Here is a 26,585-nt window from a genome sequence, read left to right on the forward strand (position 1 = left end):
CTCACATGGAAAACCTTTTTTCTGCTGGCTATTGCCTCAGCACAGAGAGTATCTCAGATCTCTGCCCTCTCCTGTAGGTCTCCTCTGTTGACCTTCCACAACAACAGGGCAGTACTTCATACTTCTCCCTCTTTTCTTCCCAAGATGGTTTCCACTTTCCACCTCAACCGGGAAATTACGATTCCTACCTTCTACCCATCCCTTTCCAATGCAAAGGAAGTGGCACTGCACACCCTCGACCCCGTTAGGGCCCTCAAGTTTTACCTGCACCAGGTCGAGGACATCCGCCAATTGGACTCCTTGTTCATGCTTCCCTCAGGCCCTCTCGGGCAAACAAGCTACTAAGACTACCATATCCCGCTGGATAAAACAGGCCATCCAGAGATCCTATTCAGCAAAGGTTCAGGTTCCCCCAGACTTAATCAGGGCACATTCCACCAGAGGAATGAGTGCGCCCTGGGCTTTTCGAAACCAAGCCTCAGCGGAACCAGTGTCGGACTGGCCCACCGGGATACCAGGAAAACTCCCGGTGGGCCAAGGTGTCAGTGGGCCCTCATGCTGTTAAATATTTGGCCTATTTCATGGCCATTCCCTATTTCTATGAAGCTAAATAGATGGAATAATAGTTTATAGTATGTAAAGAATAGAGACTAGAAGAATAGAGATTGAGTGAAGAGAGGAAGAAAAATAGTACTGAGTGGGCCCCTGATCTAAGGTTTTTTGGGTGGGCCCCTGGTCTAAAGTTTTTGGGTGGGCCCCTGGTGTCTCAGTCCGACACTGAGCGGAACAATTGTACAAGGCTGCAACGTGGACTTCAATCCATTTTTTTTGCAAAATTTTACCAGTTTGGCACCTTTGCGGCATCTGAAACCCACTACGGCAGGAAGGTACTTCAGGCTGCAGTGGCTGGTTCCACATAGGCCTCTACTTCCCACCCTTGATTCAGGGGACAGCTTTGGTATGTCCCCACTGTCCGTGTCCCCTGGAGAAAAGGAGATTATGTGTACTCACCGTTAAATCTCTTTCTCTTCAGTCGCTTGGGAGACACAGGGCTTCCCTCCCTGGATAGCGGGCTTCTCTTGGCTTCAGACTTGGTTGACCCAACCATCTGTTCTTCTTGTAATTAGTTATTAGTTTTTCTGTTGATTATTAATAACCTCCTGTTTCTCCTTTGGTACGAACTGACTGTCTCCTCCTACAGAGGAGGGGTATAGCAGGAGGAGGAGGGATCAAGTTTCTATTTTTTTATTGTGTCCTGCCTCCTAGTGGTGCCAGCTATACCCCCACTGCCCCTGTGTCCCCCAAGCGACTGAAGAGAAAGAGATTTAACAGTGAGTACACAAAATCTCCTTTTTTGTTTGATGGTGAGGGGAAAAAATATAAAAGACCAATTTGTGAAATTATTTTTTTGATTTGGCCTGAAAAAATATTGGTTTGGTCAATATGTCCGTTTTTAATTATTATTGCTATTTTTTTCCCCCAGTAGAGCTCAACCCATAAGTTGCCTGTCTAATGGAAGATCTCTAAACTATATAAAAATGATTTTTAGATTTTACTTTTTGATATATATGGAAAAAAAATGACCTTGTGTGTCATAAATAAAAATGTGAATTTGACTGCTATTTGGTGTTTTCTTGCTCCAGGCACAGTGGACCTCGTACCCCTGGGGAAAATGGCTCTTGTGGGAGCACTGAAGAATTCTCCTGCAACATAGCCATCAATGGGCAGAGGAACCACAATACAGGTGATATCAATAGTGAATTAGGCTATATGATTACTGGCATGAATTTTCAGCCATGAATTCTAGAGGCCGGAGGAACACGTGAGGGCATATTTGATACTTTCCTTTTTCTTTTGCTGTAGGGTCTAATCACAGGGAGAAAGAGTCCCCTGATGACAGCGTACCATGCTACACAGAACCCAGTGAGTGGGAGGGCTATGGGCTTAGGAGAGGGTGTTTGCATTGGTTATTGAGGTGCATGGGCTTAACTTAAGAACATTAAAAGAACAGTAACACCAAAAAAATTAGTGTTTTAAAGGAATGTCAATATAATGTAGTGTTTCTCTGCACTGGTAAAACTGGTGTGTTTGCTTCAGAAACACACCTATAGTTTATATAAAAAAGCTACTGTGTAGCCATGGGGGAAGCCATTCAAACACAGGGTACACAGTAGATAACAGAAATGAGTTCTGAAGAATCTCATTGCATACTACAACGTTTATCTCTTATCTGCTGTGTATCCTGTGCCTTTTCTTTTTTTTTTCCAGCTTGAGTGGCTGCCCCCATGGCTACACAGCAGCTTGTTTATATAAACTATTGTAGTCTTTCTAAAGCAAATACATCAGTTTTACCAGTGCAGCACAACCGTACATTACTGTCATCCCTTTAAAACAATTTCATTTTTTGGTGTTACTGCTCATTTAACGTGGGTCTGGGGACTATTTCTTGGGTTTCAATCCAATCATTACTGGAGAGAGAAGCAGTGCATGATGTACTTGCTGACTAGTCTAGTTTAGGATCTTTATTACATGAAAGATGTTTATTTAACTATTAGAGTTTTACATGGATTTTAATCCATTTATTTCTTGTTCTGTTTGTCTTCTAACTAGCCACCCACAATGGTCTTATACTTTTTGTGCAGCCCTTCACCTTCTTAACTTACCACTGATATGGATATGAAGCCACTGTCATCTTGTAAATCTTAGTTTGCTGTAGAAGCTGTGTAATTTCTTTTTATTCTAATTCATATTCTATTAATATTCAGAGGAGGCATGTGATCCTAAAAATGTCAATATGTAATGTTGATCAAACATAATAAATATCCCAGTGCATGATGGGGCAGAATTCTTTGTAAGCATGGCACTGTTAACCGGCTCTCTTTTCTCTTCTTTTTCTCTCTTTCCCACTCAATGCTTCTGCCTCAATTCACTCCTTGTTTGTTATATTTCTCTTGCATATCCTTTTCTCATACTGTACATTTATACCATTCTCTGTCTTTTATGTTGTTTATAATCCACCACAAATATGTCGCTATTTTAATCAAATTAATCTGTTTGTCATCTTACACTTCACTGTACTGTCACCTACTTTCTCATTCTCTCTACCTTTTCTCTTTTACTGCCTACACCTCTCTGCGTGGTCTTTGGGCAGTTTTGATGCTGTCTGCTCCCCCCGTAGTGCCTGGTTTTTGCTGCACAGTTGGGGTGGATTGGAAGTCCCTCACCACCCCAGCCTGCCTGCCGCTTACCACAGACTACTTCCCAGATAGACAGAGTCTGCAAAATGATTACACAGAAGGATGCTATGACTTACTGCCAGAAGCTGATCTTGACAGGTACATACTCCAGAGAGCAAACATGTGTAAATCTTTTGGCTTTATATAAATACCAGGGTGACTGTAGTAGATCTCAGTATTTTCTAGCACCCCATCAGAGTAAGCATGTATATACATCACTTCTTACATCATATAGTGAGGTATATAGACCATTTAAATACTTGGCTGAGCACTTTTTCTTTCTTTTTTTACAATTGATATTTATTTTCAAATATAGCAGTCGGCGAGTTAAATTCACATTTTAACTGCTCACCATAGTGGGGTGTCCTGTTTTTTTTTCTCAGATAGATTAAGTAAGGCAGTTATAAAATGCTCTGTACTTAATATATTGAGATATAATTGAACTAATGAAAGGTGTTAAAGAAGAACAGTGCAAAATTATGGAAACAAATAGATCTACTTGAATGTAATCAGATGGTATTATCCATGTGAGGGTTTTCTATTTGTGATAATGCTGCATATAGGTATATACTGCACCTAAACACTTAATTTTTTCAAATGTATATATTACTAAGGTTTTAATTTTACAGATAAGTTGTTTGCAATAAGAGAAATCTTACTTTCCGTTTCCCATTGCAGACGTGATGAGGAGGGTGCACAGATGACTGCCCAACGAGTTTTTGAAGAATTTATCTGCCAGCGTCTTATGCAAGGGTATCAAATTATTGTTCAACCAAAACACCCAAAAGCCAACTCCTCTGTTCCTCCTCCACTCAGCAGTAGCCCTCTTTATAGAAGAGGTACTTTTTGTTTTATACCCTCAGCTCAGAAGTTTATTTATTTTTCCCTTTTTTTTTTTTCACATTCTCGTGCCTGTTATTTAATAGGGCTGGTGTCTAGGAACAGGGCTGAACAGGAGAACCAGTACTGGCTGAGTATGGGACGAACATTCCATAAGGTGACATTGAAGGACAAGATAATAACAGTCACTAGATATTTACCCAAGTAAGAATTTTTTTTTGTGGAGATATACTGAAGGGAATGTGATTTGGCACTAATAACATAAGATCAGTGCCAGAATGCAACGACATGAAAATACTAAACACATGAACAATGACATATTGCTTAAGACTTTTTTAGTTATTATTAGTCTTGCTTAAAAGCTGGTATAACAGCCAAAACAGTGGCTTTGCATTATTTCATGTTTTTTACCAAGATAAAACCAATCAGTGCAGATTTCCTTCAGTACTTGAATACATGGCATAAAACACATGATATTTGTTGTTATGTGGACTGCACCCTGATGCAGTGCTTCTGATACAAGTTTGTGTGGGGACATGCTTTTGCATAAACAGGTATGGGACCTGTTCTCCAGACTGCTTGGGACTTGGAATTTTCCAGATAAGCCCCCTAGCCTTCCATATTTTGGATCTCCATACCTTAAATCTAGTTTCAACATAAGTTGATTCTTCACGTGTCTTTGGGGGAATTCTCAGCCTTTCAGCTTCATGCTCAAGACACATCAGTCTCTTAGACCATCACTCTCTCTGCTTTTGGCAGTACAGACAGCACCCCCAGTTGCTCTGAGCCCATAGGTGGTGGAGCACACCCCTTTTACCTCCACCAGAACCACGCCACTTGCATTCCCCAATACTGACCTGTCTGCCAGTACCGATTTGTAAAATGCAGATTATAAAATTGGTAGTCGCTATTTATGGGCATTTGACATCCTTTTCTAAGCTCTCTGGCTGCAATAGCTTGCATGCACAGCTCCAGTCAGGACCAAATTGGCTCCTGGGAAAAGCATGTCGAGCAGCCTGACTCGGCTCCGCCAACCCTCCGTTTTATTAACAGCTACAAATGGAGTAGTACTAAGGAGTGCAAGTGGTGCGACTGGGGAAGGGTATTCATTCAGTGTTTTTTTTCAGTGTCCTTGTCATTTGTAAACAAATATTTACAGCTATCTATTCATTGTGATGTTAGGTTTTTGTTAAATGGCTTTTGTGAGCTAAAAATATTTATTCATGTCTTGGTCTTTCTCTTCGGTGCCAACCCACAGGCAGGGCTTGGCAGCAATAACTAGGAAGACTTGGATAAATTGTCTGTCAGACTGTACTATTGTGTTAGATAAAGAAGGTGGTTGCCAAATCTGCAAGAAAAACACTTTAATGTGAATGCAGTTAAGGTTGCTGGTAAAAGAAATTATGTGTTTCATGGCAAGCTATGTTCTAAACTTTATAGTTTTTTTTTTCTTTAAATATATACATCTATTTCATTTACCCCCATTGTGGTACAGTCCCTAAGTCTAGAATTGTTGTGTTGCTAAGTTACAACCCAGCATGAATCTGACTAGTGAGGTAAGAGTTAATGAAAGAAATGGCAACGCACAGTGGTATCAAATACTTTACAAAACATACTTCTGAAGTGCATTATTAGCAATATGCTTTTTATCTGTAATATGTACTTTATACTTTGAAGACATTGCACAATTACTTTAATTTTTTACAGATGCACGCACTTCATGCACAATACCTTCTGTTCTCCCAATTTAATCAGACTCAGGGCTGGCAAACATATAGACATATATATAATAATATATAATAAGAAAATATATAATAAAAGTAAATGACAATATAGTAACCTAGATACTACGTTTTTGGATAAAGACCCCATAGAGGGTCAAAACGTTGATACAGCTATAGGATCCCTTATCCGGAAACCCGATATCCAGAAAGCTCCGAATTACGGAATGGCTGTCTCCCATAGACTCCATTTTATCCGAATAATCCATATTTTTAAAAATGATTTCCTTTTTCTCTGTAATAATAAAACAGTAGCTTGTACTTGATCCCAACTAAGAAATAATTAATCCTTATTGGAAGCAAAAACAGTCTATTGGGTTTATTTAATGTTTAAATTAATTTCTAGCAGACGGAAAGATCCGTTATCCGGAAAACCCCTGGTCCCGAGCATTCTGGATAACAGGTCCCATACCTGTACTAATAAAGTTTTTTATTTTTTAAATAAGACCCTAGAGTGCAACATTATTTTTTCAAATAATGTTTTTTTTGCACCAGGGCATCATTCCCTTTAAAGTGTGTGCAGCAGTCATACGGAATTTGCCCAATGTATATGTGGCCCGCAAATATATGTGAAATCTGAATGGAAGCATATAGCAGTCAGTGAGAAATAGGTATGATCATGCTTAATTCTGTGTTGGCCATTGGGTAATCAACAGCATGGTACAGAGTATGATACATTTGAAATATGATGTAATTTCTAATGTCACTAGGTATCCATATGAATCTGCCCAAATCAGTTATATGTACAGTCTGTGCCCATCACACTCTGCGTGTGATTTTGTGTCCAGCTGGGTAGAATTCTCTCACGAACGATTGGAGGATTATAAATGGAACTATTTGGACCAGTATATATGCTCAGCTGGCTCTGAAGATTTCAGGTAGGGCAATCTCAACTTTTCTTGCATGATATTATTGGCAAGCTGTTTGAAATAAGAGCTCCAAAGCCTGCAGTCCTTTAAATACTGGGGCTCAGATAGGATCTGTGACTACTGTGACAGGATTCCATGTTAAAAAGATTGTTAGTATCTCAGCCATAAAGCATGATATAATTTCTGATTCTGTGAGAAATGGCCACATGTTTAACAACAGACAAACTTCCCTTTGTAAGTCCAAATGTTGATATAATATATTTTTTAGTATGTTTGTTCAAGATGTACAAATAAGCAATTGGGTGTAGTGAGTGATGCCATTTCTGTTAACTGCTGTAGAAAGGGTGGTTGAGCTACAAGTCAACTTTTGATATGTTATAGAATGGCCTATTCTTAGCAACATTTCAGTTGGTCTTCTTTATTACTTTTATTTTTTAAATTGTTTTTCTCTTTCAAGATTTGAAGGCCACTGTCCCGGATAAAAAACTATTGCTTGGTGAGGTTATAGTGTTACTAATTTTTTTATTCAGGCCCTGTACCAGTCATATCTTTCATTCATACCTCTGCACTGTAAACTGTACCATAGCAACCAGATAGCTGTTTAAATTTCAAAGTGGGGAGCTGCTGAACAAAAAAGCAATTAAAAAGTAAATTAATTTAAAAAACCTCCAAAAAAAAGTCCAGTTTCATATTGTCTCAAAATATCAAAAGTTAATTTATAGGTGAACCACCCCTTAAATGGCTCCGGATTATTATTTAAGCAAGCCATAATTTTATGTGGTATAAAATCTTTGAGAACTAATAAATCTTTTAAGAACTAATAAAAGATTTCTTGTACAATGTAATGTTTTGTCTGTTTCTCTATAGTCTAATTGAATCCTTAAAATTTTGGCGTACACGTTTCCTTTTGCTTCCTTCTTGTGTGGGACCTACAAAACGTATTACCGAGGGGAAACAACGGTGCGATCTATATGGTGAACGCCCTCGATCTGAACAAGAGGAAGCACAGTTGTTAGATGGCTTTTTACGCTTTGTGGAGGGGCTAAACCGAATCCGCCGCCGGCACCGTTCTGATCGTTTGATCCGGGTATTATTGGCTGTATACTTTTTTTATAGGAATTTTTAATCAATGTAATAATTGATAAATAATATGGTAACTAAGTACTTGTAAACTGGAATGACATATTTTCTAATTGTGATTAAAAAGGTTAACTGTAATTAATTTTCAAAAATGATTCTGGTCCTAAGGAACAGTTTTGTACTGCAGGCATAATACTTCTACAATCTGCAATTGTACCTATTGTAATAGATATTCGTGTACATAACAGGAGCTGACATAACACTGAAATGTGTTGGCCTTTTTATGATGATATCTTGCTGTAATATATAATCTCCCACTGGTTCCATGTATGTTCTAGTGTGGGAACAGAGCGGTAAGGGTGGCACAAACGAAATATTTAGTCAAGTTTGTCAAAGCAATCAATTAAAAATAATTCCTCTATCAGCATCTGTTTCTCTTTATTCTGTCTTCATGCAGCAGTTGGGTGTCAGATAAATGGTCCAATATATCTTGTATGGGGGGGGGGGGCTTCCTTTCCTAGCAGATGTATTAGAGCTCACTCAAATAACTGATTCCAGTACAAAAAAATCTAACAAAATAAGTGCCTTTTGCACAAATTCTACATGTAGAGAGACAGGATTTCTGGGGATTTTAATAGCGTGAGCTTGAATACATCTTCTAGGCAAAAGGAGCCCCCTATAAGATATATTGGATCATTCATCTGACATCCTGAATGAAGAGAAACAGATAATGAGAGAGAAATTGTGAAGTTAAACTTGATTTTCATTTTCGTGATAGTTCCCCTTTAATATTGGAGGTATGGAAAAGTACTTCTTCTCTGCACTGCAATGGGATAGCTCTTTTTTTCAGAAATAATGGATAAGCCCGTGAAATAGCATTTATATGAGAAGGCTGGCACTATTTTCTTGCTCCTGCTGGTATATTTTTCCTGAAATGCGATAACTATTTCCCTCATCATAGTTCTGCTAGAAATAATGTGATGCCATGCAATCAATCAGGACTATAAAACTATGAAGATTTCTTTCATTTTTTAAAACTCCTGTTTCTCTCTGGTAGTTGTACTTGCTAATCTACACAAGTGTTTATCATACAATGAGTAAATGGAAGTTAAAATGTTTATTCCCACTTGACTTTACTTAGAAAGGAGCAGGTATGAAGGGCTTGCAGTTGCCTGCTCATCCACCAGAACCTCCGGGCCCACCTATAGGGAAGAAAGGAACATCAGCACTATCAGCTTTGCTTGAGATGGAAGCTAATCAAAAGTAAGGATTTCTTTTTGTATGGTTTATAGTAAGGGGAGACAAATACAATGATAAAAGAGAAGTACAATTCTGAGTGGAAATGGTCATGTTTTTGGTTAGTTTTGTGTTGATATGGCTCATAACCGTTGATAATTATGTCCCTTGATTTCCATGTTCACAGAGTGAGAGAGAGGTCTAATTTGTACATTCACTTATTATATATATAGCTATGGTTTGTTGGCACCTAAACACTGAACAATATTTAGTTTGTTTAGATTAAGCTGGACATACACATAAAGAGCTCGCTAAACACACATCTTTCCCCTGTTTGGCCACCCACATCGTAGGTTATTATGGGCTGATACAATGCTTTGGCCTGGGCCAACAAATAGGTTTACTTTGGGGGCCTAAACAGACCAATTGGGGTAGGACCACATTAACAGCACAATGCAATCCTTACTCAACAAATAGCTGGCCAATTTTAGTGGACTAAACTTTAGGCTGCAGGGTTATCAAATAAAAGAACACCAAATTATTTTTCTGTCTTTATTCTCCTTCTCCTCCTTTTAACTTACTTAATGGGCCAACTTCTGAAAAGACTAACATGTTCTAGTGCCCTCAGGATGGAGGGGGAGGGGTTGGCTTCTTCTTCCTATACTTTTGTTTTTCAAAGATCCAGTGGTGGATCTTAAATATCAAAACCAGTGTGTATATTCGTTAAAATTTTCTTGTAGTCATTTGGCCTATAGCAGAAATCCAGGGCTTTTCATTTCGGTGTCCCTCATATTAACTAGTTTTGCATACAGAATATATTATATACTCTGTTTGGCCTTTCTTCTCTGTGAAAATTAGGTTTACTGCATGGTAATTATTCTAACAGTTGTATGATAATTTAACCATTGCATGGGGCTTTTCATTTGAAAAAATCCTGTGGTAAATTGTATACCTTAAATGAAATGGCTATATGGTCCCTTTAAATATGAAAAAGGTATGAAGTTTGATTATATGCTAAAGGTAATTTTCAAGTGTATTGTTAAATGCAGATGTTTTGGATGATATTACACAAAACTGAGTTTGTGACTCTGTATAAAGCCTATTCACTCTGTTCCTTTTTAGTATCTTGGTCCCTAGTGTATCACAGCTAAGAATTTCATTCACTATTCCTTTTACATTTTAGGAGCCTGGGGGAGCAGCAAGCCCTTGTGCATGCTGCAAAAGTGTCATCTCAAGTCTCAGACCCTGCGGTAACTCCCACTTATGTGGACAGTCCTCGTAAGGTATGTTCTTGCTAGAAGACATGTCTTTTTACTTTAATTTTATTTGTGAGTCCATATGTAGATAAATGTATCCCCCTGCCACTGCTTGGTGATTTTCGGGCAGTCTGCTTTCCTGAATTATTCATGTCCTGTGATTCCATGGTAATCTTTCCTGTCTGTCTCCTCCTCTCTTCATGATCTTGTCTTCGCTATTGCTTTCCCCAAACCCCAGGATGGGGCCTTCTTTGTGGAGTTTATACGCAGTCCACGCACAGCGCCCTCCTTCACTTCACAGGTCAGTGCAAGTCGATACCTGTTTTGGGCCTCAAACATATAGAAACCGAATACAACCTTGTACTCTGTGTGTGTTTGCATACATATATGTGTGTCTGAGGAGTTTGTATTTATAGGATTTTGTTTACATGCATGTATGGATCTTTATATGTCATCAGTTATTTGCATATGTTGCATCTGTGACTAAACTGTATGGGACTGCTTATAGCAACCAACAGTACATTACAACTAGCATGGAAAGTATCATTATAAGTTTAGCATGCTCACCCATGAAGAAGTAGTGAGTTACTACACATTCTTCTTAATCATATAACCTATTAAACAAAAAAAGCAATTAAACAAACCTTTAAAATCATCTGTATTTAAAATGTATTCTGGAACAGAAGCTTGCTGCAAATAATTTGTATAACTACATGATATGAAATGTATTTGCTTACCAGGAATTTCTTTCATACTTCTGCAGATCTCTATTGACCAAGGATTTTCTATGGTAACTGATGGCAATAATGCTCTACCTAACACTACCCCTTCTGAAAGAATACAGGGTGTGGCCACTGGAGATCAACCCGCATGTTCAATTGAGTGCAGGTGGGTTGATGGAGGAAATTTGGATATGCTAAATTTAGCCACACTGACTGATCACTACTTCTGCCACATCTATTTGAAATTATGTTAAGGGCATTTCAAACATTTCTCTTTGTAGTGCACAGCAGATATCTGTGGGTCCAAGTGCATTACCAACCAACGCTAGCGTGAGTGATATTCTGGAGGCCATGAAACACCCAACGTATGTAACCTATAGATTTGCAAGGGAACTATTCATGAGTACTTTTAGAAATAAACTACATAAGATTTTATAGGTCAGTTGTAGTTGCATAGGTAAAAATCATGGGATTGAAAAATCTGATGTATAAACTACATGAAATATTTTCCGTGTGACACTACACATCTGTGGGAATTAAAACAGTGCATGCTGCATTTGCATTCAGCAAGATAAAATCCGATGGTGTCTAAAAGACTTGGACCTTCAAAATAAATAGGGAGGGGGCTGAGAACTGGATATAACAAAGGAGCTCTAGAGTACTCTTCTATAGGGTAAAATATCCTTAATAAAACAGATGCAGGCCTGAGTTATGTTGTTTTTTTGTTTTAGTACAGGCATCCCTCTACTTTCAGAGCAGAAGTGCCTTCCTTCTGGTTGCTTTATTAGTGCTGAGGCTGTACACTGGCTAGTCAATAATATTAGCTGGGTGCAAAGTCAGGTTATGGCCATGGATATCATGCAGGTAAGCAGCACTTTTGCATTTTCCGTGAACAATATTCAGGTACAGAGTACTCTTTCTTCAGTTACCCCACAGAACACATTGTGTTTTGCAGAAGATGCTCGAAGAGCAGTTTATCACGCATGCTTCAGGAGAGACATTTAGAACCTTCGTCTATGGCTTTTACTTGTACAAGATCCCAATTGACAAGGAGGCTGACAGAGGTGTGATAATTTGTCTGAGTAGGCTTTCTGATGAATTTTGTTGTCATGAAATATAATTATAAAGCTCTATTTTTTCACAGCACAAGTCTTGGGTCCTGGCTAATATTACTTATCTTTCTCGTTTGCCAGCTGCATCAAACCTGGGGCAGACATGCGTGTGGCATTCCACAGCCATGGAGGATTTCACAGCCTTCCAGCGGAAGTGGTTTGAAGTTGCATTGGTGGAGGAAGAGCTACTACACTCCGAGATCCCACCTTTTCTTTTGCCATGGTTACCTAGTCGCCCCGCATCTTATGCAAGTAGGCACAGCTCCTTTAGCCGCAGCTTCGGAGGAAGGAGCCAGGCCGCTGCTCTGCTAGGTAGCTGCCCGTAGAGGGCAGGGGAGCTGACGGAGAACCAGCCCCAAGAGTATGATTTCCCGTGGACCATAAATGGCCATATTATCACATATATTCACAAAGATGGCAAATAAGTAGCTTTCATGATTATATCACAAAGAATACATTTGGAAAATGCTTTCAAATGAGCTGGACATCTTTAGATGTAGTCACACGCCTAGTTTTAAATATTATCTATGATTAATGCATTTTCTGTAAGAGAATGTTTATATTCTGGCTCAAAAAGCCATTTATAATTATGGTGTGATTTGATTATAGTATAAACACGTTAACTAGATTTAACATTGAGACCGGTCATGATGTATATTACAGCGCACTCTAGCTGTTTTGTTTCAAGTTGCTTCTTAAAGATTTTGTCCTATGTACCACATAAATTTAACTGCTAAGTCTTGCCACAAACACGTAATCCTTTATATATTTCTAATCATTCGCCTACCACACAAAGGTCTTGGATATCATAGCGTCCATGTGACATCATTGGTTCCTCTCTTGGCTCCGACTGGCTGCAATTGTCTTCATCAGCTCCCCCCCTGCTGCGATCATGTAACCTGCATGCAAATCTTTGTCCAGAACCATGGAACAAGTTCTGTGACAATCTTCCTTTGAACATCCTCCTGTTTGTATCCTTGGTCATAAACTGTGGATTTCATTGACTTATATTAATAATACTAAATTCTGGTTCATCATTATTCATGTATCTGGGTTGCCTCATTGGTTATTGGTTCATCCTGTTTTTTTAGTTCAGTCCTAGATGCTTTACTTATCATCTGCATGTCTTGCAATGTTGCATGCTCTTGCTATCGCTTAGATTTTTTTTTTGTATGTCGGTGTATCTCTAATTTTTGATATTCCTGTGTACCATAGTGTTTTATATATGTATATGTATGTGTGTATATATATATATATATATATAGTGCTTGGAGTCTTCCACAAAAAGGTTAGGCATAATCAACTTGTTCAGCTGCATGTTTTATTCTTCACTCTTCACATTACGTCTCAAACTTAAAATCTAATGAGTTGGTCATAAGGGCTTACATTCCCATCATACTCCTTACAGATAACAGGATATCTGTAAGTTGGATCCAGTGTTAAAAGATCTGCGTAGGATATGACTGGGCTTGTAGATACACCAGGTATCTGAAGATGCATATTCCTAGAATATGGCTTCCAAGAAGAAATAGAACATTTCTAATGCTGCTCCTCTTCCCAGGAAAAGCAATAAAATGCTTTAAAATAGCTATCAATAGGAATCATGAGAGGTATTTTCCCATTAACTATTGTTAAATGCAAGTATGAAAATGCCCTCAGTCAAAAAAGTTATGCTAGTTTATAAATAAAATATAAATACATTGTTCAAGTTAATTAAGACTAACCTTTTACATGGAATTTTTTTGGCCTGTTTTTATTTCTCTTTTTATTTGATTGATCATCTATTGATCTAACTAGTTTTTGTCTCTCTTCCCCTCCAAATAAAAAAAGCTGCTACGGTCCCAGAGCAGAGAACAGTCACTTTAGATGTGGATGTGAATAACCGAACTGACCGGCTAGAATGGTGCAGCTGCTACTATCATGGAAACTTCTCCTTGACTGCTGCCTTTGAGATCAAACTGCACTGGATGGCAGCAACCACAGCAATGCTATTTGAGATGGTGGGAGATTTTGTATCACTTGCCCTAATTGTATATAACCTTTAGATTCTGATTGTCAGACTGTTGACATGTTCTTTTGCAGGTTCAAGGATGGCACCGTAAAGCTCCGTCCTGTGGTTTTCTCCTGGTACCTGTACTTGAAGGCCCTTTTGCTCTCCCCAGTTACTTGTATGGGGATCCTTTGCGTGCTCAGCTTTTTATTCCACTTAATATCAGCTGTTTGGTAAAGGCTGAGAATGACCATCTTTTTGAAGGTAAGTGTCTTCTTGGAAAAGGGCAGGACCAGAGACAATCTGTAGCAACTGATACAAATATGTGAACCAATTTTAAGACACACAGATATGCTATATTTATTTTACTCCTATGTTTTAGGTTTTGAACCAGAAACTTACTGTGAGCGAATGTACCTGCTACTGGAAGTAATTGCTTACAGGTAGTTATTTCCCTCTTTTAGAATGCCCTGTATTTTTCTGTTCTTTATGAGTCTTCCTTCATAGCCATTCTTTTTTGCCCTATATCCATACAGGTTTGGCTTTATTCAGGACAAATATTCAGCATCTGCATTTAACTTCCCATCAGAGAATAAACCTCAGTATATACATGTGACCGGTGAGCACAAATATAGATACTGTACTCTTACAAATCTTAATGCATTCCAGTGAGCACTGCTTATAACGGAAGACTACTACTGATAACTGATCACTAGGCATGGTTTATACACAAAAGCCATGAATATCCTGTAAATGATATCCTTATAAATAGCTCTTAGTGATGATATCAGTTATAAACTGAGCTTAGTAATGTAATTTTTGTCACGACTCACTAAAAGTTGTGTATTATAATAAATAAAGTACCCCCTGTTGGGAAATATGAGGATATTAGTAGTCACCTCTGAGTTACATGACCTGTATAAAAGCAGTCCACCACCTCCACTCCTCTGTGACTTATGATATGCTTATATTTTACAACAGGGGGTACTTTATTCACTATATAATTTACAGGGTATTCGTGACTTGTGTATTATAAAGCCATGTTGTAGTGTGCCTCTATGTTTCTCTTAAGCAGCCTTCTCTTTGTTTCTAGGCACTGTATTCTTACAGCTGCCTTACTCAAAGCGGAAAGGACAGCAAAGACGTAGGAGAAATTCCACCAGCTCTTCTACTCAGAACTTTTTTGGAGAAGAACGCATAGGGTATAACTGGGCCTACAACACCATGCTGACTAAGACGTGGCGCTCAATTGGTACAGGAGATGAACGGTTTGCAGACCGTCTGCTCAAGGACTTTACTGACTTCTGTGCTAACCGGGATAACAGGTTAAGCACGTTCTGGGCAAACTGCTTGGACAAGATGAACACAAGTGCACCTTAAATATGCCTGCAGTATCTGTGCTGAGAACAGCATTGTGGTCTGTTCTCTCAGCACTCTAAATAAGCAAGAAGGCTGCAACCAAAGTCAGAGTCAAGACACAGTGTCTACGGTACATGGACAGTCTCTCCTCCAAGAGGAGCATTGTGTGCCTTTTCCATTAGTTGCTAACTTGTGTAGAAGTAACTCTTGCGTTTACCTACCTAATTTGAAAGGTATATTCACTGTTCGTTGGACATTTTCCACAAAGACCAGCTTACAGAGTTGTGGTAGAAAGCCTAAAAACAGTGTTGCACTTTCATCGATTATGTCTTGTGAAAAGGCAACCTTCAGTGCTGTGAAGCTGTGGCCAGACTACATCTGGGGTGCTTTCACCACAGGGTAGTGCTGCTTGCTAGGTATATACACATCCGAGCAGCTTCTTCATTTTAATGAATAATGTACTTTTCCAACTGCTGCTTCGTGGAGGTGGAGAATTTGCTCATTTGAAGAAGCTGCTCTGGTGAGTAGTGAAACGTCTTCAATGATTACTCAGCAAGACTAGTTGTTTTAGAATTACTAGATATATCTATATGATATAGGGCTCCTTGCTAAAAAATTGTAAATGGGAGAACATACGGTATGTTGTGCTTCTCAGTTCATCATGAGTGCAGGCCCCGGACTGGCAATCTGTGGGTTCTGGCAAATGCCAGAGGGGCTGCTGTAAGGTCCCATAGACAGTCACTATTTAGTGGGCTGGTGGGGGAATATGTGGGCCTCTGTGTACTTGGAATGACAGGGCCTATTTTGTTGACTCCCAGTCCAGACCTGCATGAGAGCAGTGTCTCTGCCCTGGGGTGGTGTATGCCATGCTGATGTAGATGCACAGTGTCTGCATGATATGCTGCAACCTCTATACAGGTACATGACTGCTTCTAAACAAAAATGCTCTTAGTGGCTCTGAATAATGTTTATGGCAGTTTGGGAAAGTCATCACACAGGCCTTGTTTAGACTGTTTTTGGACAGATGTGTTACTATCACAGGTTAGGAGGCATTTTATGGCAATAAGCGTGGAAGTGCTCATTGTAGGAATCCAACATGAATGTACCTGAATGATGATTATTTGTGTAGAAGGCTGCTCAATTAAACTTTGTAACGGCTACACAAGTTTGTGTGTTACTAAGGAGTGACGGGGCGCTGTCCTACAAGGACTTGAGTTCAGTGACAGCAGCAATTTGTAGCGCTCCTTTCCATAATCCCGACCCCCTTCTACACTGGTGCCCCCACTTCGTGCTGTGCAATGCAGCACTTCCACTACGCATGCGCTGAGTGTTTCCTATAAATAGATCGTGACGTCATCTAGAAATGTTCCGTAAGGCTCCGCCTTTGCACCGCCCCTTGGTAGTGTGTTCAGGGGCTGAAGTGCTGCTAGTAGCGGAACCTGGTCCTGCGCGCTGACAGTGTCCGGGAGCTTGGGCAGTACCGGTACCGGATTCAGAGCAGAAACCGGCGTCTGAGCTAGCCCCCCTCCTGCTGAAAGGATGGCTGATCGGGAGCAGCAGTTGCAGAGAGCCCGCTTAGCGGAGCAGGCGGAGAGATATGAGGACATGGCAGCAGCAATGAAATCGGTCAGTATGGCTTTAAATATATATCTAAACTATACATCTACCCTACGGTCATTCGTGTGCCCGTGTAATGAAGTGGTTTGGCTGAGAAATTGGCCTTAGACGAATGAATGGGCGTATTTATTGTAATAGAAGTGCAATTCTGAACTCCCTGTAGTATGTGGGCGGGGTGGGGCAGCCGGAGAGTAGAGGGTGCCGGAGACGCACCATTGGCACATTGCAGCCTTTTCTGCACAGAGACACGGGCAAGGGCTTTGGTCTGTTCTACCACTAATAACACGGCACCGCCATGGACTACCGGCAAATCTTGTACCTTTCATATGAAACAGCGAATGGCAGATTAATCCCACATTAGAACTGGGTGTGAGCTCCGTCAGTGAATCATACCTTGGGGTGTATTAAACTGAGTCATAGATGAGATCCCTATCACCACCAATACATTTGTTCAGTGCCTCTTATGTCTTATTGTGTATGACGGACACTAAGGTTATTCTCTTTAGTATGCACGCTTTAGCACCCAGACACATTCATCTGTGTGTGTGACACTTCTCCGTCATGTGAGTGTGACATTTCTCTCGTCATGTGAGTGTGACATTTCTCCTGTCGTGTGTGTGTGTGTGACATTTCTTCCGTCATGTGTGTGACATTTCTCCCATCGTGTGTGTGACATTTCTCTCGTCATGTGAGTGTGACATTTCTTCCGTCATGTGTGAGTGTGACATTTCTCCCGTCATGTGAGTGTGACATTTCTCCTGTCGTGTGTGTGTGACATTTCTTCCATCATGTGAGTGTGACATTTCTCCCATCGTGTGTGTGACATTTCTTCCGTCATGTGTGAGTGTGACATTTCTCCCGTCATGTGAGTGTGACATTTCTCCCGTCATGTGAGTGTGACATTTCTCCTGTCGTGTGTGTGTGACATTTCTTCCATCATGTGAGTGTGACATTTCTCCCCTTGTGTGTGTGACATTTCTTCCGTCATGTGTGAGTGTGACATTTCTCCCGTCATTTGTAAATGTAACATTTCTCTTGTCATGTGAGTGTGACATGTCTCCTGTCGTGTGAGACATTTCTTCCGTCGTGTGTGTGACATTTCTCTCGTCATGTGAGTGTGACATTTCTCCTGTCGTGTGTGTGACATTTCTTCCATCATGTGAGTGTGACATTTCTCCCCTTGTGAGTGTGACATTTCTCCCGTCATTTGTGAGTGTGACATTTCTCCGTCGTGTGTGTGACATTTCTCTGTCGTGTGTGACATTTCTCCCATCATGTGTGTGTCATTTTTTCCGTCATGTGTGAGTGTGACATTTCTCCCGTCATGTGAGTGTGACATTTCTCCGTCATGTGTGTGACATTTTTCCGTTATGTGTGTGACATTTCTCTGTCATGTGTGTGACATTTCTCCGTTGTGTGTGTGACATTTCTCCTGTCATGTGTGTCTGACATTTCTCAGTCATGTGACTGACATTTCTCAGTCATGTGACTGACATTTCTCAGTCATGTGTGTGACATTTCTCCATCGTGTGTGACATTTCTCCATCGTGTGTGACATTTCTCCATCGTGTGTGACATTTCTCCATCGTGTGTGACATTTCTTCCGTCGTGTGTGTGACATTTCTTCCGTCATGTGTGAGTGTGACATTTCTCCTGTCATGTGAGTGTGACATTTCTCCCGTCATGTGTGTGTGACATTTCTCCCATCATGTGAGTGTGACATTTCTCCTGTCGTGTGTGTGACATTTCTTCCGTCATGTGTGTAACATTTCTGCCGTCGTGTGTGTGACATTTCTTCCGTCGTGTGTGACATTTCTCCATCATGTGAGTGTGACATTTCTCCCGTCGTGTGTGTGTGACATTTCTTCCGTAAAATTAGCGAGTTGCTCTCGCACACCCTGGCCTTCAATTGAAGATAATCCCTGTTGCACAGCAATGGCGGAATCGGCGTCCCACCTTGAAATGATGGATTTACCCTGCTAGCTGTACCTGTGTGCCAGTGAATTTTCTTTGGATGTGACATTTCTTCCGTCATGCGTGAGTGTGACATTTCTTCCGTCATATGTGTGTGACATTTCTCTCGTCATATGTGTGTGACATTTCTCTGTCATGTATGTGACATTTCTCCGTCGTGTGTGTGGCATTTCTCCGTTGTATGTGTGACATTTCTCCTGTCGTGTGTGTGACATTTCTCCGTTGTGTGTGTGACATTTCTCTCGTCATATGTGTGTGACATATCTCCCGTCATGTGTGTGTGACATTTCTCTCGTCATATATGTGTGACATTTCTCCCGTCATGTATGTGTGACATTTCTTCAGTCGGATGTGTGTGACATTTCTCTCATCATGTGACATTTCTCCCGTCGTGTCTGTGTGGGACATTTCTCCCGTCGTGTGTGTGTGACATTTCTCTCGTCATGTGAGTGTTACATTTCTCCTGTCATGTGTGTGTGTGACATTTCTTCAGTCATGTGTGTGACATTTCTCTCGTCATGTGAGTGTGACATTTCTCCCATCGTGTGTGTGTGACATTTCTTCACATTTCTTCCGTCGTGTGTGTGACATTTCTTCCGTCGTGTGTAACATTTCTCCCGTCATGTGTGTGTGACATTTCTTCAGTCGTATGTGTGTGACATTTCTCTCGTCATGTGTGACATTTCTCCTGTCGTGTGTGTGTGACATTTCTCCCGTCGTGTGTGTGTGACATTTCTTCAGTCATGTATGACTGTGAGATTTCTCCCTGTCGTGTGTGTGTGTGACATTTCTCTCGTCATGTGAGTGTGACATTTCTCCTGTCATGTGTGACATTTCTCCCGTCGTGTGTGTGACATTTCTCCCGTCGTGTGTGTGACATTTCTTCCGTCGTGTGTGTGACATTTCTTCCGTCGTGTGTGTGACATTTCTTCCGTCGTGTGTAACATTTCTCTCGTCGTGTGTGTGACATTTCTCTCGTCGTGTGTGTGTGACATTTTTTCAGTCGTATGTGTTGTGACATTTCTCTCGTCGTGTGTGTGTGACATTTTTTCAGTCGTATGTGTTGTGAGATTTCTCTCGTCGTGTGTGTGTGACATTTCTCCCGTCGTGTGTGTGTATGTGACATTTCTCCCGTCATGTGTGTGACATTTCTTCCATCATGTGTGTGAAATTTCTTCCATCGTGTGTGTGACATTTCTTCCGTCGTGTGTGTGACATTTCTCTCGTCATGTGAGTGTGACATTCTCCTGTCATGTATGTGAGTGTGACATTTCTCCCATCATGTGTGTGTGACATTTCTCCCGTCATGTGTGTTTGAGATTTCTCCCATCGTGTGTGTGACATTTCTCCCGTCATGTGGTGTGTGACATTTCTCTCGTCGTGTGTGTGACACTTCTCCCGTCGCACGTGTGTGTCATTTCTTCCGTCGTGTGTAACATTTCTCTCGTCGTGTGTGTGACATTTCTCTCGTCATGTGTGTGACATTTTTTCAGTCGTATGTGTTGTGACATTTCTCTCGTCGTGTGTGTGTGTGTGTGACATTTCTTTCGTCGTGTGTGTGTGACATTTCTCCCATCGTGTGTGTGTGTGTGTGTGTGTGACATTTCTCTCATCATGTGAGTGTGACATTTCTTCCGTCGTGTGTGACTTTTATACCGTCGTGTGTGTGTGACATTTCTCTCGTCATGTGAGTGTGACATTCTCCTATCATGTGTGTGAGTGTGACATTTCTCCCGTCATGTGTGTGTGACATTTCTCCCGTCATGTGTGTTTGAGATTTCTCCCGTCGTGTGTGTGACATTTCTCCCGTCATGTGTGTGTGTGTGTGTGACATTTCTCCCGTCATGTGTGTGACATTTCTCCCGTCATGTGGTGTGTGACATTTCTCTCGTCATGTGTGTGTGTGACACTTCTCCCGTCGCGTGTGTGTGTGACACTTCTCCCGTCATGTGTGTGTGTGTGACATTTCTTCCGTCATTTGTGTGTGTGTAACATTTCTTCCGTCATGTGTGTGTGACATTTCTTCCGTCGTGTGTGTGTGACATTTCTTCCGTCGTGTGTGTGTGACATTTCTCTCGCCATGTGTGCATGACACTTCTCCATTCATGTGTGTGTGACATTTCTTCCATCGTGTGTGTGTGTGTGTGTGACATTTCTCCCGTCGTGTGTGACATTTGTCCGTCATGTGTGACATTTCTCCCGTCATGTGGGGATGTGTTCTGATTGGCACTTTATCCCCTGTTTTGTGTAGGTCACAGAACTGAACGAGCCTTTGTCCAACGAGGACCGGAACCTGCTGTCTGTAGCCTACAAAAACGTGGTCGGGGCACGCCGCTCCTCATGGCGTGTGATAAGCAGCATCGAGCAGAAGACACTAGCAGATGGCAATGAAAAGAAACTGGAAAAGGTGAAAGCCTACCGAGAAAAGATCGAGGCAGAGCTGGAGGCTGTGTGCAGTGAAGTACTGGCACTGCTAGACAAGTTTCTCATCAAGAACTGCAATGACTTCCAATTCGAGAGCAAAGTATTCTATCTAAAGATGAAGGGCGATTACTATCGCTACCTGTCAGAGGTGGGCTCAGGGGAGAGGAAGAAAAGTGTGACTGAAGCATCTGAAGCCTCATACAAGGAGGCCTTTGATATCAGCAAAGAACACATGCAGCCGACTCACCCCATCCGACTGGGTCTGGCCCTTAACTTCTCTGTCTTCTACTATGAGATACAGGGTAACCCTGAGCAGGCTTGTCTCCTTGCAAAGCAGGCCTTCGATGATGCCATTGCTGAGCTAGATACGCTAAATGAAGATTCCTATAAGGACTCCACCCTCATTATGCAGCTGCTGCGCGACAACCTGACCCTGTGGACAAGTGACCAGCAAGATGAAGAGACTGGAGAAGGGAACAACTAAAGAGGGCCCTGCGTTTTGCTGCTGCCCATTAATGACCCGCTCCCCAACATCACTTGTCACCCACACTTCCACCCCCCAACCCCAAACATGTCCTGTGCTTATCATATACGTATCATTGGCACAACTGCTCATACTGCTGCCTGCCTGGGGAGAACGGGTTCTTGCGGAGTCCTCTTGGGCATTGCTGGATTGCGTTGGCACATCAGCTGTTTCTTAGGTTTTCCTCGCCTTGAGCGGGGCAGAAGAGAAGCTGCAGTTTGAGAGGCGCCCAAACTCTCCTAGTTGATAGGGCAAGTACGGGCTGGAATGAAGCAAAGTGGTCCTGTTTTATTCCGTTAAGATACTCTGGTTTAGTTTTCATTTGTGCAGCATTCCTTGTGCATGTAATATTGCCCTCATCCCCTTCTGGTGAGCTGGCTCCACAGCTGTGACTGGCCAGTGCTCACAGGGACAGGGAGTCACATATATTGTTTGCTTACAATAGACATTTACATGTGAGCTTTGTGAGGTTTCTCAATGCCCTTTTAACTTATGGCGTGTTTATAATTCTGCATCTCCTGTGGGTTTGGATGCTCTTTTTCATTTTATTTTATTTTTCTGCTAATTTCGAGGGCTTCATTATTTGTTAGTTTTGTGCTGGTCAGTCCTTGGCTACACCTGCACAGTGTGTACTCGCCTGTTACAATGGATGCTGATATAATGCCAGACACCCAATTTAAATGTCTTGGGATTACTTGGATGAAATAAATGCTGCTTTGAGGATATTAAATCTACACCAGCCTCTTGTCTCTTTTTCTAGATTGGGCTTGACAAGGAGTTCCTGGGCTTCAGCATCCATATGTGATCCACATTTCACCACACCTGGAAGCTGGTTGCTAGGATTTATGGAGGGTGATAAGGCCGAAGGGTGGGGCAGTTTCTGAGACTGGGCTTTTAAGGCAACATCACAATTGATATCTGTAGTAACTTAATATGATGTTTATTTTTACTGGCCTGAACTGTTTTATGTTTTGGTTAACCAGCGCTGAGTACCTGAGTTAATGATCAGTGATCAATAGTTTTAACGGTAGCTTGCCTTTTTCACACATGGAACTGAAATTCTGAACATTATGTGTGTACAAAATGTAGATGTGCAAATGTAGGCTGACTTAGGGTTATTCAGACACAAGGTACCTACATGAACGAATTGCAGTTTAGGTAGGATACCTTTAGTTCTACATAAAATGTAAAAAAAAAATTTCTGGTGGATACCACTAGCACTGATCTAATTATAGCTCATGATTTTTCTGCCTTTAGAAACCCAGGTGACTAGCATTTAAGGTGGCCATGCTCTTACCAATCTCCAAAAGGTAACTGAAAGAATGGCCTGCATGCTTATTCATACAGCTTGCTGTACATGTGGATGGCCAGATTCTATTTTTTTGGGTGGAGGGGATACAAAATATCAGAACTGCAGTGAGTAAAGAGTAGCTACAGCTCTGCTTCCTCGGTGCACTGGCAGATAAATGACCAGTTTGGCAAGATCAGCCACAGTCGCATAGAATTGCAGGATGACCAACTCACAAACTTACATTCTGAGCAGTCTTGGCACACAAACTGGCCCATCAAATTTGGGTTTGTTTTGACCAGCTTCAGTTGTTGCTAAGATAAAAAGAGCACCATCAAGGTAAGGAGTAAGTGACCTGTTTGACCTTGTTCCACTCTTCACTTTTGGCTCAGCAATGTTAATGCTCTAATGGTATAATTTGCCATTCAGTCACCATGCCCATTTGTATGGCTCAAGCCAATACACCTAAATAAGGTTGAGAAAGAATGAGCCTTATATCATAAGATAACCTTGCAATACAATTTCTCCCGTAATCTCTTTAATCTATGTAAATTTAAATTGGCCATATGTCTTAGATGTATGAACGTTTCCCATCACTATTATTTTCATTGCATTTAAGGTATAAGATGCCTTTACAGCCACCACCACTTCGTAGAACCTAAAACTGAATGCTCCTCTGAAAGGAATTCTCTGTAACTGGAGAGAACGCACTTTTTTGCTCTACAAGATCCATTGTTAGAAATGGTCGAGTGATTGTAAAGGCATGCACTACTTGGCTCTAACATCAAAATAACGCAGAACATTTCCTGCCTGCATGTGACCTGAATAATTCATCCAGCAACTCTCAGGTAATGGTTATGATGTGCATGTTCTCTGGCAGTTTCCACAGCAACAGGATGAGATTTATAGAAGCTTCAGTTTCCATGGTAATGGACTAGAAGGCGTAATGCTGCAATAAGCTGAGCTTCAAAAGGTATGGCGACGTGCCTGATTTTTCATACTGTAGATCTTCTTGCATGCTTGCATTTTAAAATATTTGCCAGTCTTTAAAATTACTAGGTGCATGGAACAGTATCTCTGGCAAAATGTTCATAAGATAAATTTCTAATTTTTTTATGATTGCTTTTAATAAAGTGTTAGAATACAATTATTTAGTTTTAAGACACACTCTTCCTTAGCAAAGATGCTGAAGCATTTACCTTAGAAACGGCATGATGTCACAAACTGGTGATGCATTACCAAGGTGATGGCAAGTAACGCTATGGCTTGGATGAGTCAGTTCAAGGATTCTACAAGTGATTACAATTTAATACTTTACAGGTCCTATGTGTGTGTATATGTATGTGTGTATATATATATATATATATATATATATATATATTTATTTATTTCAGTTTTAATCAGCCTTTTGCGTGGGAATATGTTTTATTTATTGATCTACCAGGGACCACACATAGCAGGACAAAACTAAAATTGCCATTTTTTCATCTCCATGTATAAGCTTCTATCCATTTTTTTGTTTGATACATTTATCTCTCATGAGATGCAATAGTTTTTTAAATTTCCTGTGTGCCAATCCCAGTGCTCCCGACCTGGTGATGAAAATTTGTGCATGTGCACAAATGAAGGGGGAGGGGACAGGGGTGATGAACAGCAGCGGCCCTATGGGTGCCCACTATGTAAATCTAGTGGCACAAACTATCTCTCTAACTAAAGAAGAGTCCTTTAATGTAATTTCAAACAAACATAGTCTGTGAAATCTTGAAGTGCTCCTTTAGGATACTGTCACTTTAAATTAGTAATAATCACTCCAAAAGTCTCTGGATGCTTGACAGTCACTCTTCATGCGAGTCCAGCACTTGCAGCCATGCAGTGCGACTAGCAGACCCTTTGGATACTCAGATAAAAATCCCCTGCCAATACTGGTTTCTTCAGTCAGGATTTTTTTTCACACTCTGTCTCTCTCTAGGCACAGTATCTGCCTTCCCTGTGCCAGCCTGATCCAAGTGGTGTGGCCTTTCCTTTGCCACCTCGTGGTTTTCTCTGCCAGGCTTTTTTGCTTCCTCTTCCTGCCGGCCACTTCCAGGCTGCTGTGTAACTTCCTGCAGCCCTGAGATCACTGTGCAGCTGGTTGGTAGGCAATGGCTTACAGCACACAGACACAGGCTCTTTGCCTGCTTCACTGCAGGGAACTGCTGCAGAAGAGGGGTAAGTGCGAGGATTCTAAACTACCACCCTACAAAAGTGTTTTAATTGAATTAAAATATAGTGTACTGTTGCTCTGCAATGCTAAAATTGGTGTGATTGCTTTAGAAATGATACTATAGATTATATAAACAAGCTGCCAGTGCAGGGCAACACTACATTATATTGGCATTATATACTATATAATACTTTCATTATTTGGTGTTACTGTTGCTTTAAAGGGCACTTATCACAGAAATATTATATCCCCCACCACAGGTATAGGCTAACCGAGCAAGCTCCCAGTCTGTGAAACACAAAACTCAACAGATCTTACTGGCCACATTTAGGGTGAGTGCTCTCTTACACCTGCACAATAATGTAAAACCCATTGGTAAAGTCTATGGTGCAACTCGAACCTCTTTTATACCAGAGTCTTTATTACATGCTTTTGAGTGATGCGTCTGCTATGGCAGCATTGGTATTCCCCTGTACTAAGCACAATTCAGCAGGAACAGCCCATAAGTTTGCTCATAGCCTGTACAGAGAGATCCCATAAAACTACCCAGCCTATGTATTACTGTGAGGTCAGTAGGTGGGTGGGGAGGTTTGATTGATTACTGTGACTGTATCTTTCTGCAGTAACCTGCTTGTGTGGACATTTTGGTCAAGGGCATTCCTAAGGGCAATACTGGCCCTCAACCTCCTGAGGTAGTTTGCTGCTGCTGCTGCCTTCCCCTGGATGCTCACCTTTTTGTGAAAAATTGTGTTTTTCCCCATTAAAACTCTGACCAGAATAAAATCAGATTTTAATAAATACCCCCCTTAGACTGTTTAGGGGACTTTGTCCAGGTCATTAGAAAGTCAATTTGCTGCTAATTTAAAGGTCAACTACAACTATATAATAATAACATCTTCTCCCATCTTCTGTGTTTGTGTCTCTCTCATAGCTTTGGCCTAGTTCAGTGACCCCTGCCCTAATACAATCTTAGCCTTTATTATGGGCCGCTTGAGTTATAGAATTAGTATATGTAGGAAAGACAGAGAATATTGTAGGAATAAGAGCAGTAGATGTATATAGTCTATATGTCAAG

General features: G+C 40.9%; 2 protein-coding genes across 15 annotated transcripts in view; both read left to right on the forward strand.

Annotated features, from left to right (window-relative positions):
- The window catches only part of LOC108707109 (GATOR complex protein DEPDC5), a 45,418-nt gene extending 28,775 nt beyond the window's left edge, over positions 1-16,643 (forward strand). For 7 of the 14 annotated variants that reach the window (XM_041580281.1, XM_018244070.2, XM_018244074.2 and 4 more), the window contains 20 exons: positions 1,644-1,744; positions 1,864-1,923; positions 3,152-3,335; positions 3,915-4,075; positions 4,163-4,280; positions 6,568-6,735; positions 7,594-7,813; positions 8,948-9,069; positions 10,226-10,325; positions 10,537-10,599; positions 11,062-11,186; positions 11,302-11,385; positions 11,752-11,884; positions 11,976-12,084; positions 12,214-12,444; positions 13,963-14,132; positions 14,215-14,386; positions 14,505-14,565; positions 14,659-14,741; positions 15,216-16,643. In XM_041580281.1, the coding sequence (XP_041436215.1) occupies positions 1,644-1,744; positions 1,864-1,923; positions 3,152-3,335; positions 3,915-4,075; positions 4,163-4,280; positions 6,568-6,735; positions 7,594-7,813; positions 8,948-9,069; positions 10,226-10,325; positions 10,537-10,599; positions 11,062-11,186; positions 11,302-11,385; positions 11,752-11,884; positions 11,976-12,084; positions 12,214-12,444; positions 13,963-14,132; positions 14,215-14,386; positions 14,505-14,565; positions 14,659-14,741; positions 15,216-15,502 (2,752 nt within the window). In that variant the 3' untranslated portion in view covers positions 15,503-16,643. The other 7 variants (XM_018244072.2, XM_018244071.2, XM_018244073.2 and 4 more) reach the window with 7 other exon arrangements.
- A 155-nt stretch (positions 16,644-16,798) lies between these two features.
- ywhah.S (tyrosine 3-monooxygenase/tryptophan 5-monooxygenase activation protein eta S homeolog) lies at positions 16,799-22,753 on the forward strand. Its single transcript, XM_018244084.2, has 2 exons — positions 16,799-17,107; positions 21,324-22,753. The coding sequence occupies exons 1-2, from the start codon at positions 17,021-17,023 to the stop codon at positions 21,978-21,980; spliced, it is 744 nt and encodes a 247-aa protein (XP_018099573.1). The 5' UTR covers positions 16,799-17,020; the 3' UTR covers positions 21,981-22,753.
- Positions 22,754-26,585: the final 3,832 nt, after the last annotated feature.

Source organism: Xenopus laevis, chromosome 1S (genome assembly GCF_017654675.1).
Source record: "Xenopus laevis strain J_2021 chromosome 1S, Xenopus_laevis_v10.1, whole genome shotgun sequence".
NCBI classification, from domain to species: domain Eukaryota; kingdom Metazoa; phylum Chordata; class Amphibia; order Anura; family Pipidae; genus Xenopus; species Xenopus laevis.